This window comes from Papaver somniferum, chromosome 11 (genome assembly GCF_003573695.1).
Source record: "Papaver somniferum cultivar HN1 chromosome 11, ASM357369v1, whole genome shotgun sequence".
Lineage (NCBI taxonomy): Eukaryota > Viridiplantae > Streptophyta > Magnoliopsida > Ranunculales > Papaveraceae > Papaver > Papaver somniferum.
Window position 1 is genome coordinate 22,690,804 of NC_039368.1, and position 17,617 is coordinate 22,708,420.

Below are 17,617 nucleotides of genomic sequence, written 5' to 3' on the forward strand. Positions count from 1 at the left end.
TATATTTTAAGATCTGAAATTTCATGCGGATTGGGGTTAAAAAAGTAACGCCGTTAAATACCTTATAAGTGAGGTCGGATACCGAAAACCGATCGGACTTGAAAATAAATTCAAATCTAACCTAGAACTCAAAATCTCCCCTCTTTTGTGCATCTCCTCTCTTCTCTCTCTCTCACTTCCGACACTTCTCCTCTCTTCATATATCAACAAAAATCTTCAGCGCAGAATCGGAAGAGAGAGTGAGAGATTGAAATAGAAAAAATCTTCGTTTTTTCTTTTCTATTTCTACATTTGGTAGACTCTAAATTTGGGTTTTTTTTTAGCTGAATTAAGAAAAAAAGCCCTAATTAGTTTAGAAGGGTTTACATTTTTTTTTTTAATTTTTTTCTTTTAGATTTTAATTCAGGGGTTTATGAGAAAGATCGGTGTTTGAGGTTGCATTTGATAAAGGGAGTAGAAGATTGTTGGTGTGGGTTTTAGATGTTTTGATTTTTTTATAAATTAGGTTTTTTTCTCTTCTTTTTTTTCTATTGATTGAATATGGAAGGAAGAAGGGTTGTTTCATCAAGCCCACGCCCTTGTTCAGGTCGTAGAGTTTTAGCGAAGAAAAGACCTCGTGTTGATGGATTTGTCAATAGTGTTAAGAAGCTTCAGAGAAGAGAGATTTGTTCTAAGAGAGATCGTGCTTTTAGTATGAGCAATGCCCAGGAACGATTCAGGAATATTGGGTTACAGGTATGTGCTTCTTCATTCGGGTTCTTAATTTTTCTTATTTGTTTTCGTATTCTGGGGTTGTTTTTTGTATTGTTTTGATTAGGGTTTCATTTGTAAATCTCTGACTTAATAGAGCATTGGGATATAAATTGGAAATACAAAGTAAGTAAATCATGTGGACAAGTAGTTATTTCGATTGTGAAACTAGGGTTTTGTTGCTGTATTGGTCATGGAAATTTTTGTAGATCTAGTGATTTTATAGTTAATGTGTGTCTTTTTAACTGGTTCCAATTGTAGAGCCAGATTTTGTTGTCACCTTAGTTATAGGTTTATAAAAGTGGTACTAGTTTTAGGTTTATAAAAGTTGAAGTGGGTTATTGTAAGTAATTGATTTTGAGCTCTATACAGTGTGGAAGAATTGTTAGAACTTTGTCACAATACTGACCTTGTAGTTGTTGAAACTTAAGATGTATAATGAGATAAAATGTGGACTTAATGTTGTATTGGGCTGATTTTATGGCTGAAATACTATTTAGCTGTTCATTTTTGTGCAAGTACTTTATCTCTGGGCTTCTATCGTTGCTGTTTTAACATTGGTTTGGGAGTTGTTCATCTGACCTTATGATTATAAACCTAACATAACCCAAACACTAAAACACCTCTAATCTGGAACTGGACACCACCTTTGTCTAAACATTTCTTCATTACTAAAACACCTCGAATTTAGAATCAGATACCACCTTTTGTTTAACTATTTCTTCATGGTATCTGGGTTTAGTTGGAATCATATACATTGTCATTATGCAAGTGTTACATTGACCCGTTCTATAGCATGCTCCTATATCCAAAAGTAAGTTTTCGCTGAGACACTCTGCATGACTTTTGTCAGGAGGAGTATGATACTCATGATCCCAAGGGACACTGTCCTATGGTCCTGCCATTTTTGAAGAAGAGATCAAAAATTATTGAGATAGTGGCAGCACGTGACATTGTCTTTGCTCTTGCACAATCTGGTGTATGTGCAGCATTCAGTAGAGGTCAGCTCACATAAACTCCAGTTAAATGGTTTTGGAAGTTGGGAAAACATTACCTTAATAGATTCTGATTTGTGAATATCTTAATTTACATTTTTTTGGTTTCTTGTACAGAGACAAACCAGAGAATATGCTTTCTTAATGTGAGTCCTGATGAAGTCATTCGCAGCTTGTTCTACAATAAGAATAATGATTCACTCATCACAGTTTCAGTTTATGCCTCGGATAATTTCAGTTCCTTGAAATGCAGAACAACCAGGATTGAGTATGTAAACTCTTTCGCAAAACAAAGATTTTTCTGTTTGCTCCTCTCTAATTTATCGTTTTTTGGAGCTTATTTTCTGAAAAGAGTAAATGTGCTAACTTAGGTACATACGAAGAGGAAAGCCTGATGCTGGTTTTGCTCTTTTTGAATCCGAGTCACTTAAGTGGCCTGGTTTTGTGGAGTTTGATGATGTAAACGGCAAAGTTCTTACCTACTCTGCTCAGGACAGGTATATCACCCCTATCATCAATGCTTATTCGCACAATCATTTGACCTCATTTTTGGTTAAGATGAAATCCTCTTTTATTTACTTTTGCAGTATATACAAGGTGTTCGATCTCAAGAACTATACTATGCTTTATTCTATATCAGATAAAAATGTGCAAGAAATCAAAATCAGGTAAGTCTCTTTTGCTCTGTCTTTTATTCTCTGTATCGACTCTTATCATTCGAAATATATTATGTTCCTTCGAATTATTTCCATGCACTATCTTCAGCTTCTTAGGGAGCATGATCTCATGAGATTAGGCCAATTCTGTGATGCTTTTGTTTTTGTGATGTTCGTAATACTATATTGTGTTGCATAACCAGTTGAAATAATATGTTGAACATCGTTCATGGAAAAGTTCAACAGTTACAAATGCCATCTTTGGCTAGTGTTGGAATTTCAAATCTGTATGTTTTTAAACCCTTGTCATCTCATTTTTCTTCTGCAACAGTCCAGGGATCATGTTGCTGATATTTACTAGAGCTGGTAGTCATGTTCCTCTTAAGATTTTATCCATTGAGGATGGAACTGTCCTCAAATCCTTTAACCATCTCCTCCATAGGAATAAGAAGGTAGACTTCATAGAACAGTTCAACGAAAAGCTTCTTGTTAAGCAAGAAGATGAAAATCTGCAGATTCTTGACGTAAGATTCTTTTGTTAATTGTTACCCCACACACCAATTTTTTCTACTTCTATACAAAATTCAAAACCGGCAGTTTTAACATTTTCTTCTTTCAGGTAAGAAATGCGGAATTTACGGAAGTCAGTAGAATGGAGTTCATGACTCCGTCAGCATTTATTTTCTTATATGAGAATCAATTGTTCCTGACATTTCGTAATCGGACAGTGGCTGTTTGGAACTTCCGAGGGGAGCTTGTGACATCATTTGAGGATCATCTTTTATGGCACCCTGACTGCAATACAAACAACATCTACATTACAAGTGATCAGGATCTTATTATATCGTATTGCAAGGCAGACTCTGATGACCCATTGGAAGGAAGTGGTAATGCCTTAACTCTCACTGTAGGAAAATGCGTCATTTGTTATCCCAAGGACTCTTACAGTTATGGGGGCACAAGACCCTCACTGTGATTTGGAATATCCATATTCTCATGATATTTATGTGGATGTAAGAGCAATAACTTGTGCTTTTAACAGCTGTGTGTTTCCTTCGGCAGCTGGTTCCATCAATATCAGCAATATCTTGACAGGTAAATGTCTTGCCAAGATACGTGCAACTAGCGACAACCCCAAGGATGAAAATAGTGATAGCAGTGATAGTCCCTTTCCTGGTAGGATGAAGAAGAGACTGTATTCTGGAAGGATCAGGAACACGGTAGCAGAAGCCTTGGAGGACATCACTGCATTGTTTTACGACGAAGAACGTAATGAGATTTACACGGGTAATAGGCAAGGACTTGTACATGTATGGTCTAACTGAAAGGTGGCGACAGCTCTTATTCTGCGTGGACAGAATGACAATGTTACTGGTTGAAGTGGTCGACTTCCTTCATCAGGCCAGGTCTTTAGTGCTTCTTTTGCAACAACGCGTTGTTCTTTTAATCATTAATTGTGCCCCAGCACTAGGAGGTGGGCAATGTAGTTTTGATCGAGTCGCCCATCTTAGGTGTGTTATCAGTGTTATATTTAGGCTTTCTGAGTTGCCTTCTAATTTCAAATAGGCCTTGTTTGTAATCTGTCAGTCATCAGTTGTACACTAGTCACAAACTTGTTTGATTAGTCTTTAACAGCAAATTTAAAATTTGTCTCAATGCCATCAAGGCATATTTTAAGCAATCTTGAAGCATCCAATTTGTATTTTGCATTTGGATTTTAAGTACCATTCCTTCAATTCCTAAAGACACTTTGAATGTAGAGAGGGAGAGGGAGAGACTTTCAACTTAGTTTTTTGCAATAGGAAAGAACACAACATGCTCATCAAGCTTAGGCATTGGCAATGCATTGGGAAAATAAGTGTTATTTTGCAGTATCTTTTAAAAGAAAAGAAAGGAAAAGCATCATTGACTAATCATGTTTAAGTTAGGGGGTGCTGTATGTATAGTATTAGTCACACTCACAATCAAAACCAAACCTAATTTCATCCCTTTGGTCAACAGTGTACGACAAGAACTTCAGCAAGGAAAAACGTGTTGATGTCTTTGTCATTAGTTTTCAGAAACTTAGAAGAGAGATTTTCTAAGAGAGATCGTGCTTCTAGTTTGAGTAATGCTCCGGAACGATTCAGGAATATTGGGTTACAGGTATGTGCTTCATTTATTTTTTTTCCTTCATGATTCTAGATAATTTAGTTATTCTTTAATGTGTTTTTAGTTTTATTTTTTATGATTTCTATTAGTTTGTTCTATGATAGAAGATGGAAATACTACAATATAGCTTTCGTTTTAGTGCAACTACTTTATCTTTGTCGAAACACTGCTCTCAAAAGAATTTGTTCATCTGACCTTGTGCTTATGAATTTTATTATGACTCAACAGCCAAGGAAGGTAGCAATATTCAAATTTGTTAATTCTTTGCTACAATTTGTTACTTTTTACAAACACTACACCACCTTTGGTTAAGCATTTCTTCATGTTGGCCACAAACACTGAAACACCTCGAATCTGGAATGAAATGCCACCTTTGGTTCAAACAATTTGTCATGTTTTCCGGGTTAATCGATTGTGCATGTGTTACATTAGCCCAGTTTTATAGCATGCTTCTAACCCAAAAGCAAGCTTTCGCTGACACTCTGCATGACTTTTTGTCAGGAGGAATATGATACTCATGATCCCAAGGGACATTGTCCTATGGCCTTGCCAATTTTGAAGAAGAGATCAAAAATTGTTGAATAGTAGCAGCACATGACATCGTCTTCTCCCTTGCACAATCTGGTGTATGTGCAGCATTTAGTAGAGGTCAGCTCACATAAGCTCCAGTCAAATGGTTTTGGAAGTTGGAAAGGATTTCCTAAATAGACTCTAATTTCTGAACATCTTGGCTTACAGTTTCTGGTTTCATGTGCAGAGACAAACCAGAGGATATTCTTTCTTAATGTGAGTCCGGACGAAGTCATCCGCAGTTTGTTCTACAATAAGAATAATGATTCACTTATCGTGGCTTCGGTCTATGCCTCGGATCATTTCAGTGCCTTGAAATGCAGATCAACCAGGATTGAGTATGTGAACTCTTTTTAAAACAAAGGGTTTTGTGTTTGCTTGTCTAGTATTATCCTCTCTTGGAGCTTATTTTCTGAAAAGAGTAAATGTGTTAACTTAGGGACATACAAAGAGGAAAGCCCGATGCTGGTTTTGCTCTTTTTGAATCCGAGTCACTGAAGTGGCCTGGTTTTGTGGAGTTTGATGATGTCAATGGGAAAGTTGTCACCTACTCCGCCCTGAACAAGTATGTTATCAGTGCCTATTCGCATAATGGTATGGCCTCATTTTTGGTTTGCAAGCTAACATCCCCCGTTATTTTCCCCTTTTGTAGTATATACAAGGTGTTTGATCTGAAAAACTATACGATGCTTTATTCTATAGCAGATGAAAATGTGCAAGAAATCAAATTCAGGTAAGTCTTTCATGCTCTTTCCTATGGAGCAAGATCTCATGGCATTAGACTAATCCTTTGATGCTTTTAAAATCTAAAGTTACATTATACAAGATTCGCGGTCAGCAAAACATGAGCATTAATCCTCTGGCCTGGGGAATGATTCTAGTCTCTATATCTGTACTCTCTTTTTGTGCTTGTTATCTCATTTTTCTCTTGCAACAGTCCGGGGATCATGTTGCTGATATTTGAAAGATTTGCTACTCATGTCCCTCTTAAGATTTTGTCCATCGAGGATGGCACTGTCCTCAAATCCTTCAACCATCTCCTACATAGGAATACGAAGGTAGACTTCATAGAACAGTTCAACGAAAAGCTTCTTGTTGAGCAAGAAGATGAAAATCTGCAGATTCTTGATGTAAGATTCTTTTGTGAATTTCTACCTTATAACTTCCTCAACTTCTACTCAAAAAATGTATATCCTGTAGTTGTAACACTTTTTTCTTTCAGGTAAGAAATGCGGAGTTAACAGAAGTCAGTAAAACTGACTTCATGACTCCGTCAGCATTTGTTTTCTTACATGAGAATCGCTTATTCTTGACATTCCGTAATCGGACAGTGGCTGTTTGGAACTCCCGAGGGGAGCATGTGACATCATTTGAGGATCACCTTTTATGGCTACCTGACTGCAATACCAGCAACGTCCGTATTACTAGTGATCAAGATCTTATGATATCGTACTGCAAGGGAGATTCCCATAATCCATTGGAAGGAAGTGGTAATGCCTTAACCCACTAAAAAGGAAATTGCGTCATCCGTCATACCGAGGAATCCTACCGTTATGGGGGCATAAAACCCTCGTTGTATTTTGGGAAATTCCTAATGTGGTCTGCATCCATTAGGGATGCTCATGATACCTTATGTGGTTGTAAGTGTAATTTCTAGTGTTTTAACAACTTTACGTTTCCTTTGTGCAGCTGGTTCGATCACTATCAGTAATATCTTGACAGGAAAATGTGTTGCCAAGATACAGGCAACCAGCAACAACCCCCAGGCTGAAAATAGTGGTAGCAGTAGTAGTCCCTTTCCTGGTAGGACGGAGAAGAGTCCGTATTCTGCATTGAAGGGCACCACTGCATTGTTTTACAATGAAGAACGTAATGAGATCTACACGGGTAATGAGCAAGGACTTGTGCATGTATGGTCCAACTGAAAGTTAGCAATACCTCTTCATCTGCCGTTACATTGTGAAATATCACTGAAGTGCAAGAGAAAAGTTGTGGCGGAAACTGAAAAGTGGACTGGTAATCCCCACCCTAATGGTCTCACCCCCCCCCCCCCCCCCCACATGTGAGTATATATGATTTTTATCAGGCCTGGTTGAATCTTTACTCTCTTACTGTTTATCATCTTCCACTGTTTATCTTTACAGCTTACATTAGTTGCAGAATAACCGAATTTAGTGATTTTCATTTCAACCTACCCATTTTGAACTACCTCGTTGGATCGTTAATGCCCATGCTTGCTGCCTTTTGATTTCACAGCACACATACCTGTAAAATACATAGGCCATGTGGCTTACATTAAATTTCGCTTAGAATTGTTTTCGTTCCAAATCATCAACTGGTGGTGCACAAAGTTGAAAATGGAGACAAGTAGTTGTACCCATTTGTGGGAAAACAATTTGTGCATGTCAATTTCAAAAGAAAAAATCGGGATATTTCACACATTTAGTGTTTGGTTAGATGTTTCCATCACTTCCAAAATATTTAGTTTTGGTATTTGTTTCTTGCCGAAGGCGATTCCACATGGGTTTTGTCAATTTTAAGAGAGCAATTTCATACACCTACACCTAGTGACCTATGCCAGTCATTGTCATCTACTTTGATTATTCCAAACTCGAATATTGCGTTGCAAAAAATGTCCTTAATTGAAATTCTGGTGTCATCTCAATAGGTAGATAATTAGCTGGCGAGTTTGTCGGCATCATAGTTTTTTCTACGGTAATTACCAGTTGCCAGCTTGCCCCTATGGTTTCCATTGACAGTCACTAAAAGAACCCTGCTGCTAATCATAACGCAAAGCATAATTCAGTTGTATGTACACCTTTCATCATCCTCCACGTGTACAGAAAGAGACACGTGGAAGGCATGCGAAGCGAGACACCAAAACATGATAGCAAGCATCTCATCAGAAGATGCCATCGGTCAGCAGACGGTCAAGGACAGAGGACCACAGAGGTATGATGGCTCAGAGGAGCACCAGATAATACCCCTTGGGTATTAACACACCCAATCCCGAGGAAGATCCCAGATCAACGGTCGAGAGGAAGTTTGGCTGACACAGATGTGACCAGACAAAGAGACACTTGTCTGACACGACCGAACATCCATCTACCCGCATTAAATACCAAAGAGATATACACGTGTCGATCAGCTCGTGGAAGAAGCGAGGATAACCCTTCGTATTCAAACTCAGGCCGCGGCATATGCCAAAGACCTCTGCGTAATAGGCACAAAGCACAAGAAGATAAGATTACAACGGCATCTCAGAGATGGGACCCACGTTCCTTCCCTATAAATACCCCTCTCCACTAAGAGAGAAGGGGCAGACCATTTTGGAGAGCAATTAAAGGAGAATATAGGAGAGAGAAATAGGAAGAGTAAGTAATCCCCCTACTTCCGCAGACCTATGTATATTCTAAAGTCATTCGACTATCTTTGTAACCATTCAGTACATAGTGAAACACCAAACCCCGTGGATGTAGGCCTTAGTGCCGAACCACGTAAATCTGTCTCATTTACATTTCAGCACCTTACATTCAGCGTTAAACTTCATATGCTTTATATTTATACTTGTTTCTTGATTTATTTCCTTATACGAACATTATTTATGATAATATTCGACTAGACAATGATAAGCCCGAAGGCTTTGAGTCGATGAATCGATATAATCATCCCGTTACGCATACGATGTACGATTCTAGAATGAGGACGTGTGCGAATATAGCTTGTGAACACTTGGATGGCCTCGTGATTTATGTGTTCACAATCCTCGTGATTTATGTGTTCACAATTTGGCGCTAGAAACAGGGACTTTGTCCCGGTAAAAGATTTATCTTATCCTGTGATTTCACCTTAAAACGCGCATTATGATTGTGCCCTATTCTGGGTTCAGCGTGCTTTCAAAACCTTTTTTATTCTGGGTTCATGTTCTTCATTTTCGCAAACACCATTTCAAAGCAGATAAACCCGCGGCTATCTATCACAGATTTGCACGTGAGGTGTTTTCCTCAACTAAGATTTAATAATCCAGATTCAGGAGTCCTCGCGACGGATCTGCCTTTTCAAGAGTTCTTTTTCAAAAGTAGTCTGAAAACAAGATTCATGATCGTTTATTAGAGGATTTGTATTTCAAAAACTAGACCAATGAAGTCTTTACATTTCTCTTCTATTAGGGCCCTTGGGCAGCTCATTTCCTTCTATTCCAATAGTCTTGCGGGTACGAACGGCGCTAACCCGATCCTCGTGGATATCTTTGGTTCTCCTTATTTATTCCCCTATGCAGAAAAGGATTAAAAATTGAAAAGATACTAGAGGCAGGAAAAACCAAAGCTTCATCAAAGGAGACACCGAGGGTTACCTCGGTCATGAGCCGAAGCAAGCAGAAAGGAGACAAAGCTAAAACAACTACTCAGATACAGGATGCTGCGGAAATCACTTCACCTATAAACACCAACTCCATTGCAGCCGCGGCTCTCAAAGAAGCAGCCACGAAGACTGTTGCGGCCCTCCAGGCTACAGAAGCTAACAAGACTTTGGTTTCAAGACAAATCCATCAACAAAAAGAAGGGGTAGAGAATCTATGACACATCAGCCAGCACATCCACCAATCTTCAGAATGCCGTCAACCAATGGTCAGAATCAAACCATACCAGTGGTTTTAGTACCACGAGTGGAAACTCAACCGAGGGGACCAAACTTGGAGATACCAATGATTGAAGCTGATCCTCGGCCACCCTTAATACACACTGTAGACGAAGGGGGAACTATGGCCGTAGGGGTACCAGCCGGAACTCCTAATCAGGGATCAAACCAGTCCTACCGACTGATGGTAGAGCTCAAAGAATTGAAAAAGAGCCAGCAGGTCTACGCAGATGCCGTAGCTCTTCTGGTCAGGGAGAACCAAGACTTGAAAGATAAGATTTCCCAAAGCACGAAGACTAGCCAACAACTGGACGAAGCAAATTCTAAAGCACCAGAGCCTAATCGAGACCGAAGAATCATCCTAGCAAATGACGCTAGGGGAAGCAGTGCATCCGATCCGGAATACGTCACCGAAGAGTTAGACTATTATGACAACGAAGATCGAAGAAAGAAACGCTCAACTGAGCATGAGAACGTGGGATATTACCGCGCAATGAAGGAGCTGCGTGATGAGATGATGGCTGAGATCAAACAGTTAAAAGCCAAACAAGGCGGAGGAAGGCTTGAAGAGGTGATGAAAGAAGCTAACTCCACGCCCCTAACTCATCGCCTGACAAATACCCCCATTCCGTTAAAGTGCCCCGTCCCAACTTTTGAATGCTATAACGGATCCAGTGATCCCGCGGCACATATATGGTATTATAACCATATCTTATCCCGATGGAGTCAGAACGACGCCTTCCTATGTAGATATTTCCCATCAAGTCTGAAGGGATCGTCTTTGTCTTGGTTTGACAACCTGCCACCTGATTCCATCAACTCCTACGATCAAATCGCAGAGAAATTTATGAGGACATACATGTACAACAAAGCTGTCAACACTGGAATGGATAAACTTTTTTCTCTGGCAATTGGCTACAAGGAGAACACGAGGGAATACACCAACAGATGGCGCAAGATCTGCCAAGCCATAGGGAGTGTGGACCCAGTAGTAAGTATCAACTGCTACAAGTGGGGATTAGACCGAATGAGTCAACTATTTGTTGAGATTCATGGAAGCGTGCCTAAGACGGAAGGATATCTTCGAATAATTATTGAAAAGTACGCTCGTCTTGAAGAAATCCAGCGTGAGAACCCGAGGGCACACACGCAGAGGTCTCACTGTACCAATTTCGCTAAACAAACCAACGGGGCCAAAAGAAATAGCTCAGTTGAACGACCTCACGAAGATTGGAAGGAACGAAGGGATGAACGACGAAAAGACGACCGCAAATTCGAAGATCAGGTTTATACGAAGCTCAATGCTAGATACGCTCGGATTTTGCGAGAGATCAAAGGAAGGGTAAATTTGGAGTGGCCATGGTCTAAGGGAAAACAGCCCCCAAGAACCAAGAAGTCTAAAGATTACTGTGAGTATCATTGCTTCAATGGACACCAGACCGAGAAATGCAAAAACCTCAAAATAATGATCCAAAAATTGATTGATGCTGGCGAACTCAAACATTACATACGAAAGGAGGTCACCGAGGATAGATCCAAACGGACCAAGCAAGTCCAACTTCCAGAGGGAAACCGCACAATCAACACCATCTCGTGTTCCGAAGCCGCGGGGCCCCCTTACAGCGCAGATAGGAAAGAGGCTACGGAAGCAGTTCGAAGACCACTGCGAATTATATAAGATTGATGGCGTAGAGGTGGACGAGCACGAAGAGTGGATGGACGCACCTATTATCTTCGATACTGAAGATATCGAAGAAGATATGGAAGATCATAACGATCCCTTGGTCCTCACACTACCAGTGGCGGATGTAACCTCAAAAAGATCCTCATAGACGGGGGAAGCTCAGTGAACGTTCTATTCTACGACGCATTCAAACGGATGAAGCTCCATGATGAAAACTAATGACCTCTTATTACACCATCTACGGGTTCAATGGAGCACCCACAAAGCCATTGGGAGACATCGTGTTGCAGGTGAACGCCGGACCCATGAAAGTAGAAACACGATTCAGCGTGGTTGACGCCCCATCCCCCTATAACGCCATTATTGGACGAAAGTGGTTACATAAACTCAAGGGAGTGGCTGCAACTTACTACCAATATCTCAGGTTCCCTACACCCGAGGGAGTGATGGAAATCAAGGGAGATCGGGTCTCTGCAAAAGAGTGCCAGACCACTCAGGATCGTATCAACAACGAACAAGAAGAGCAGCGAAAAACCCGAAGGATTAAAAATAAAGAAGCTGCGAAAGAAAAGGCCATAGACCTGTTCCTCAAGGAAACCACAGGGAGGGGTTTGACAAAAGATGATAATGTCCTAAACACAGAGACAGGTACTTCAGCAGCCAACGAAGGACAGAAACATACCAAATAGCAATTAAAGAACGTCCCAGTCCTCGGGGACCCGAAGCCGGTGTTCACACCAGTAGAGCCCGTAAAAGAAATCAACATAGGAACGGAAGAAAACCCGAAGATGATCAAAGTAGGGACCATAATGGACGAAAGAAGAGAAGATTCCTTAACCAAATTACTTAAAGAATACGCGGATGTATTCGCCTGGAAGTTAGGAGATGCCGGGGATTGATCCGAAAATAATCCAACACGAGCTGCGCATCAAACCAGGCACGCCACCTTTCAGGCAGAAAATAAGAAAAGTTGCACCGGAGTATCATAAGGCAGTGGAAAAAGAACTTCGGAAACTACTAGAAGCAGGCTTCATCAAGGAAGTCAAATACCCTACATGGATCTCCAACATGGTCGTCGTTCCTAAGAAAAATGGAGGGGTTAGGATATGCATCGACTTTACTAACCTCAACAAGGCATGTCCAAAGGACAGCTATCCCCTGCCAAGCATAGATCAGCTGGTTGAAGCAGTGGAAGGATACGAAGAGCTGTCATTATGGATGGATATTCTGGTTACAACCAAGTAGCAGAAGAAGATCAACTACACACAACATTCTACACCCCGCATGGCCTTTATTGCTACACTAGAATGCCCTTTGGACTTCGAAACGCAGGGGCAACGTACCAAAGAATGGTCGATGCTATCTTCAGGCCATGGATTGGTAGTACCTTAGAAGTCTACGTTGATGACATGCTCGTCAAAAGTAAGCTGCGCAAAGATCACCACCAGGACCTGAGAGATATTTTCGAAGCAATGAGGAAACATCACATGAAAGTAAATCCAGAAAAATGCACTTTCGGTGTCACCTCAGGGAAATTCCTCGGATATCTGGTAACAAAAAGGGGCATTGAGGTAGACCCAGCGAAGATTCAGGCCATAGTAGAAATGCCATCTCCGAAGAATTTAAAAGAAGTGCAGAAGCTCAATGGGTCCATAGCAGCCTTGGGCAGATTTATTGCCCGATCCTCGGACAAATGCAAACATTTTTTCAATATTCTCAAAAAAGGGAGTAAGTTTGAATGGACCGCAGAATGCGAAGAAGCCTTCCAAAGAATCAAGGAACACCTGGCTTCAATTCCAATCCTGCAGAAGCCTGATCCTGATGAGGTTTTGGCATTGTACATAGCAGCGACAGAAGACGCAGTTAGCGCAGTGTTGGTCAAAACCAATACGAAGATAGAACACCTATCTATTATGTCAGTAAGACCCTCAATTCTGCGGAAAGGAACTACACGAAGATCGAACAACTTATCCTGGCATTGGTATGGGCTACTCAAAAGCTGAGAACCTATTTCCTAACTCACTTCATCCGCGTCCCATGCAAAGCACCACTGGAAGCAGTCCTCAAAAGCGCGGGAAAAGTAGGCAGAATAGCCAAGTGGAACACCCACCTGGACCAATTCAACATCATTCATGAAATTCAACATTCCCAAAAATCCCAAGTTTTGGCGGATTTCTTAGCAGACCTCCCCCTGGACAACGACGAAGAGATTAGGGGAATACCAGAAGCCGACGAAGAAAGCAAGGATCCAGTTGATGTCCTCGAACCCGCGAGTCAAAGACAATGGGAAGTCTTCGTTGATGGTTCCAAAAATAAGGAAGGGGCAGGAATAGGCATTGTCATCACCACCCCAACTGGAGAAAGGATCGTACAGGCACTCAGGTTAGAATTCAAAGAGCATACTAATAACATCGTCGAATACGAGGCAGTCGTACATGCCCTCCGCTTAATAATAGAGATGGGGGTAACTGATGTAAGACTGACAAGTGATTCGCAGCTTGTCATACGCAAATAGGGCTCGAATACAATGTGTACGACGACACCCTCTCAGCTTACATGGCCTTGGTCCAAACATTGGCATCACAAATTCCGAACATCAAGTTCCGGCACTTATGCAGAAGGGATCTCAGGCACGCGGATGCCCTAGCATATATCATCCATGCTGAAGGACAAGAGTATCGAAGCTATCAAAATAACAAGGGTATACGATCCCTCGATTGCAACACAATTTTCCTTTGCTACAAATAAAGATACAGTGGAAGAAAATATCGAATATCAGGTGGGAGAAGACATCCGTGACGATTTTGACGAAGAAGATATCCTGTCAAGAGCAAATCAAGACGAAGATTTCAGCAACGAAGATGATTGGAGAATGATGATCCATGCGTTTCTCAAGGATGGAACCTTACCTGCGGATCACAAACAAAACAGGAAAATACTCTCCAAAGTAGGAAGATATGACCTTCGGGATGGAATCATGTACAAGAAATCTTTCCTCGGACCGTTACTACATTGCTTATCCAGGAAAGAGGGGCATCGAATTCTAAACGACATCCATTATGGTGACGCAGGAAATCATAGCGGCATGAGATTACTAGCCGACAAAGCAAAAATGCAAGGATATTACTGGCCCACAATGGTACAAGATGCCGCAAGAATGTCCCGACGATGTGAAGAATGTCAGCGTTTCGCCAAAAAGATACATGCACCAGCAACAACGTTGAATTCTGTGGATAGTCCGTGGCCATTCGAAAAATGGGGCATAGATATCGTTGGCCCTTTCATCGAAGGATCAGGGAAAAGACGATTTTTGATAGCAGCCACGGACTACTTCAGTAAATGGGTGGAAGACAAAGCCTTAGCCAGGATCAGTGACGTGGACGTGTTTACTTTCATATTCCAAAACATTATTTGCAGGTTCGGCATACCAGCGGAAATCGTGTCCGATAATGGTAAACAATTACAGGGGAAAAACATAGACATGCTCTTCGACACTTTCAAAATAAGAAAAAACAAGTCCACCCCCATATACCCTCAAAGCAACGGACAAGAGGAAGCTACCAACAAGTCCCTCGCCCTTATACTCAAAAAGCAATTAGACGAACACAAGGGGCGATGGTGTGAACAGCTACACAATGTATTATGGGCATACAGGACAACACGAAGATCTGCCACTGGGGAGTCCCCATTTCTCCTCACTTATGGAGCTGAAGCAGTCATCCCAACAGATATCCTCATGCCAACCACAAAGACCGAAGCATGGGAGAAAAATCTCACAACAGACATGATGTTAGAGAGACTGGACGACCTGGAAGGAAGGAGAGAAGCAGCATTGCAGAAGATGGAAATTATCAACGGAGACTTGCGAGGGAGTACAACAAAAGGGTAAAGCTTCGAAATTTTGTAGAGGGGAAGTATGTGCTAAGAACAATCCCGCAGTATCAACGAGAGAAGAAATGGGAAAGTTAGCACCTACATGGGGAGGACCTTTTATAATACACGACATTGCAGGAAGCGGTTCCTACTATCTTCGCAATCTGAAAGGCGAGGTCCTCCGACACCCTTGGAATGCTAAATGGCTCAAACCGTACTACCCATAGGAGCAGCGCAGCTTTGCATCTGCGTGGAGAATACCAGAAGAAGAAGGCAGCGTAACCGCTTTACATGTTTCTATCTCTGGACGAGGAGTAGCAGGCCTCAACCTATCAATCAAACAAGCTTTTTGGGAAATCTTTAAGTAAACGAAATGGTCAAAAGGCCCGCTGGATGAACACATATACATTACCTTATATATTAACAATATTGGGGAAAGTAGTTAATCTACAATCTCTCAGGGCTCCCCTATCAGTATCTATGAGTGTAAGACCAGGGGGAAGGCACCCAACAGAAAGAGATACCCAACCAATTTTAAGGCAGTGGGTCCACGGAATGGGTGCATGTAAATATTTCAAATAAGCATTCCATATCCTAGAACGCTGTCTCGGCCCCCACCGTTTTGGAATCCTCTGGCCCAGGATTCGCCAGCGGGGTGACAGGTCTCAAGACGATCACGAAGGTATTTACCTTCGGTGTCGCACTCAAACACTCTCAACTTTTTACAAAACCCGTTATTTATAGTTTAGCACTTCACAATACTTTAAAATAAAAAGATGAATTGATAGCGCAGGTACGCCAAAAGGATGATCCATTTCATAAAGAGTTGATTACAAGATTCAACAAATAAGATAAAACTGGAAACACATCAAAGAATGATCCGAAATTATATAATCAACGAGGATCAACTTTCTATGACTAATAAAAGAAATCTACTTGGACGATACAGCTCCATCAACGGGGTTGTCTCTGCGAGATGAAGGTACGCTATCACCTGAAGAGGGCCCAGAAGAACCAGGCAAAGGCGCGGGAAGGGGACGGTGCGGATAATTCTTGACAAGACCATGTTCGAATTTAAGGCTAAGTTCAATATTATCCAGGAATTTGTTGGTCTCTTCAACCAACTGACATCAAGCCTTATAAGTGATAACAACGGTCCGCTGGTGGGCTTGAGACAACAATACAGATAGGCGTTCCGCCTCTTTGGAGGCAATCTCAGCTGCTTCCTCACGAGACGCGGACAACCCCTTGAAATAGTTGGTTTGTCCTTCCTGCTGTACTAAGGCATATTGAGTCTTTTTAAGCTCATCATTTGCTGCGTGAAGCTGTCCCTCGAGTGCTGAAAACAAAAAATACCAAGGGGTTAAAACGAAAAATAACAGAATCATACTCGATAAAACGAGGTTGTACCTTCGACATTAGCCGAAGCCTCCTCATACTCATTGACAACTGCGTCCCGAGCCTCATCAAGAAAGTCATATTCGGTGGATAGTTTCTTATAATCCGTCCGAAGGTTCGTAAGAGCAAATTGACTGGCGTCTAAATCTACCTGCTTCATCGAACCCAAGTGACGAAGATGGTTGACTTCATCATTCACCTCCCCCATCCTTTTATGAAGTCGATACACATTCATCTCAAGATCTCTTTCAGACTCTACTTGGCGAGCAATATCCGCTCGAGACGCTGCTAGGGGTTTACTAAGAGCACCAACCTCGGCCCTAGCATTATATTTTTCCTCGGAAAGACGCAGCATACTATCCCTAACCCCGGGGCCTAAGAAAGAACGAGCCTGTTGTAACTCTCCTTCTAAAAAGCGCACTCTAGCCTCTAAGTCTGAAGCATGTTCTCGAGCATCACGCAGGTTGTCACGCGTCCATAGCAGCATACCATTAAACAAACAACAGTCATGATTGTACTTATTTTACATATCAACCATCAGTGTTCGCTTTTCACGCCACTCAGCGGTTAAGGCGTTGTGCTCATCAACACGAGCATTCCACTTTACGGCTTCGCTCTTCAACTTACCCACCAACTCTGCAATACGGGATTTCTGTCGTTCCCTTTCTTTCCGAAGCCATATCAACTCGGGGACTCCACCCACTGAAGATAGGGTGAGGATACTCAGACAGAACACCAAAATACAGATAGGGAATCACAAAGAGTGAAAAATCCGTAAAATACAAACCTGTGAAGGACGATACACTTCTACGAGTCTGCTCTAATTCGTCGCGGACTATAGCAAGTTCTGAACGAAGATTCTCCTCAGCGTTACCCAGTTGTTATTTTTCCTTCAGACGACC

The 17,617-nt window shown here is 41.5% G+C and overlaps 1 protein-coding gene and 1 pseudogene across 2 annotated transcripts; both read left to right on the forward strand.

Moving 5' to 3' along the window:
• The first annotated feature begins 149 nt into the window (after nucleotides 1-149).
• Nucleotides 150-4,091, forward strand: LOC113322254. Of its 2 annotated transcripts, none has more exons than XM_026570311.1 (8): nucleotides 150-735; nucleotides 1,604-1,751; nucleotides 1,863-2,013; nucleotides 2,117-2,242; nucleotides 2,333-2,413; nucleotides 2,733-2,925; nucleotides 3,021-3,288; nucleotides 3,444-3,691. In XM_026570311.1, the coding sequence occupies exons 1-8, from the start codon at nucleotides 541-543 to the stop codon at nucleotides 3,491-3,493; spliced, it is 1,212 nt and encodes a 403-aa protein (XP_026426096.1). In that variant the 5' UTR covers nucleotides 150-540; the 3' UTR covers nucleotides 3,494-3,691. The 2 variants fall into 2 exon arrangements, with proteins under 2 accessions (XP_026426096.1, XP_026426095.1); XM_026570310.1 differs by having other exon boundaries at nucleotides 153-735; nucleotides 3,464-4,091.
• Nucleotides 4,092-4,438: 347 nt separating this feature from the next.
• On the forward strand, nucleotides 4,439-7,162 carry LOC113320156 (annotated as a pseudogene).
• The last annotated feature ends 10,455 nt before the right edge of the window (nucleotides 7,163-17,617 follow it).

Bases quoted from the DNA above. Each gene is read 5' to 3' on its own strand.
- LOC113322254 (XM_026570310.1), top strand. From the start codon at position 541: ATGGAAGGAAGAAGGGTTGTTTCATCAAGCCCACGCCCTTGTTCAGGT. The intron at 2,243-2,332 runs GTATATCACCCC...TTACTTTTGCAG, and splicing joins ACCTACTCTGCTCAGGACAG to TATATACAAGGTGTTCGATC. The intron at 3,289-3,463 runs GTAATGCCTTAA...TTCCTTCGGCAG, and splicing joins TGACCCATTGGAAGGAAGTG to CTGGTTCCATCAATATCAGC.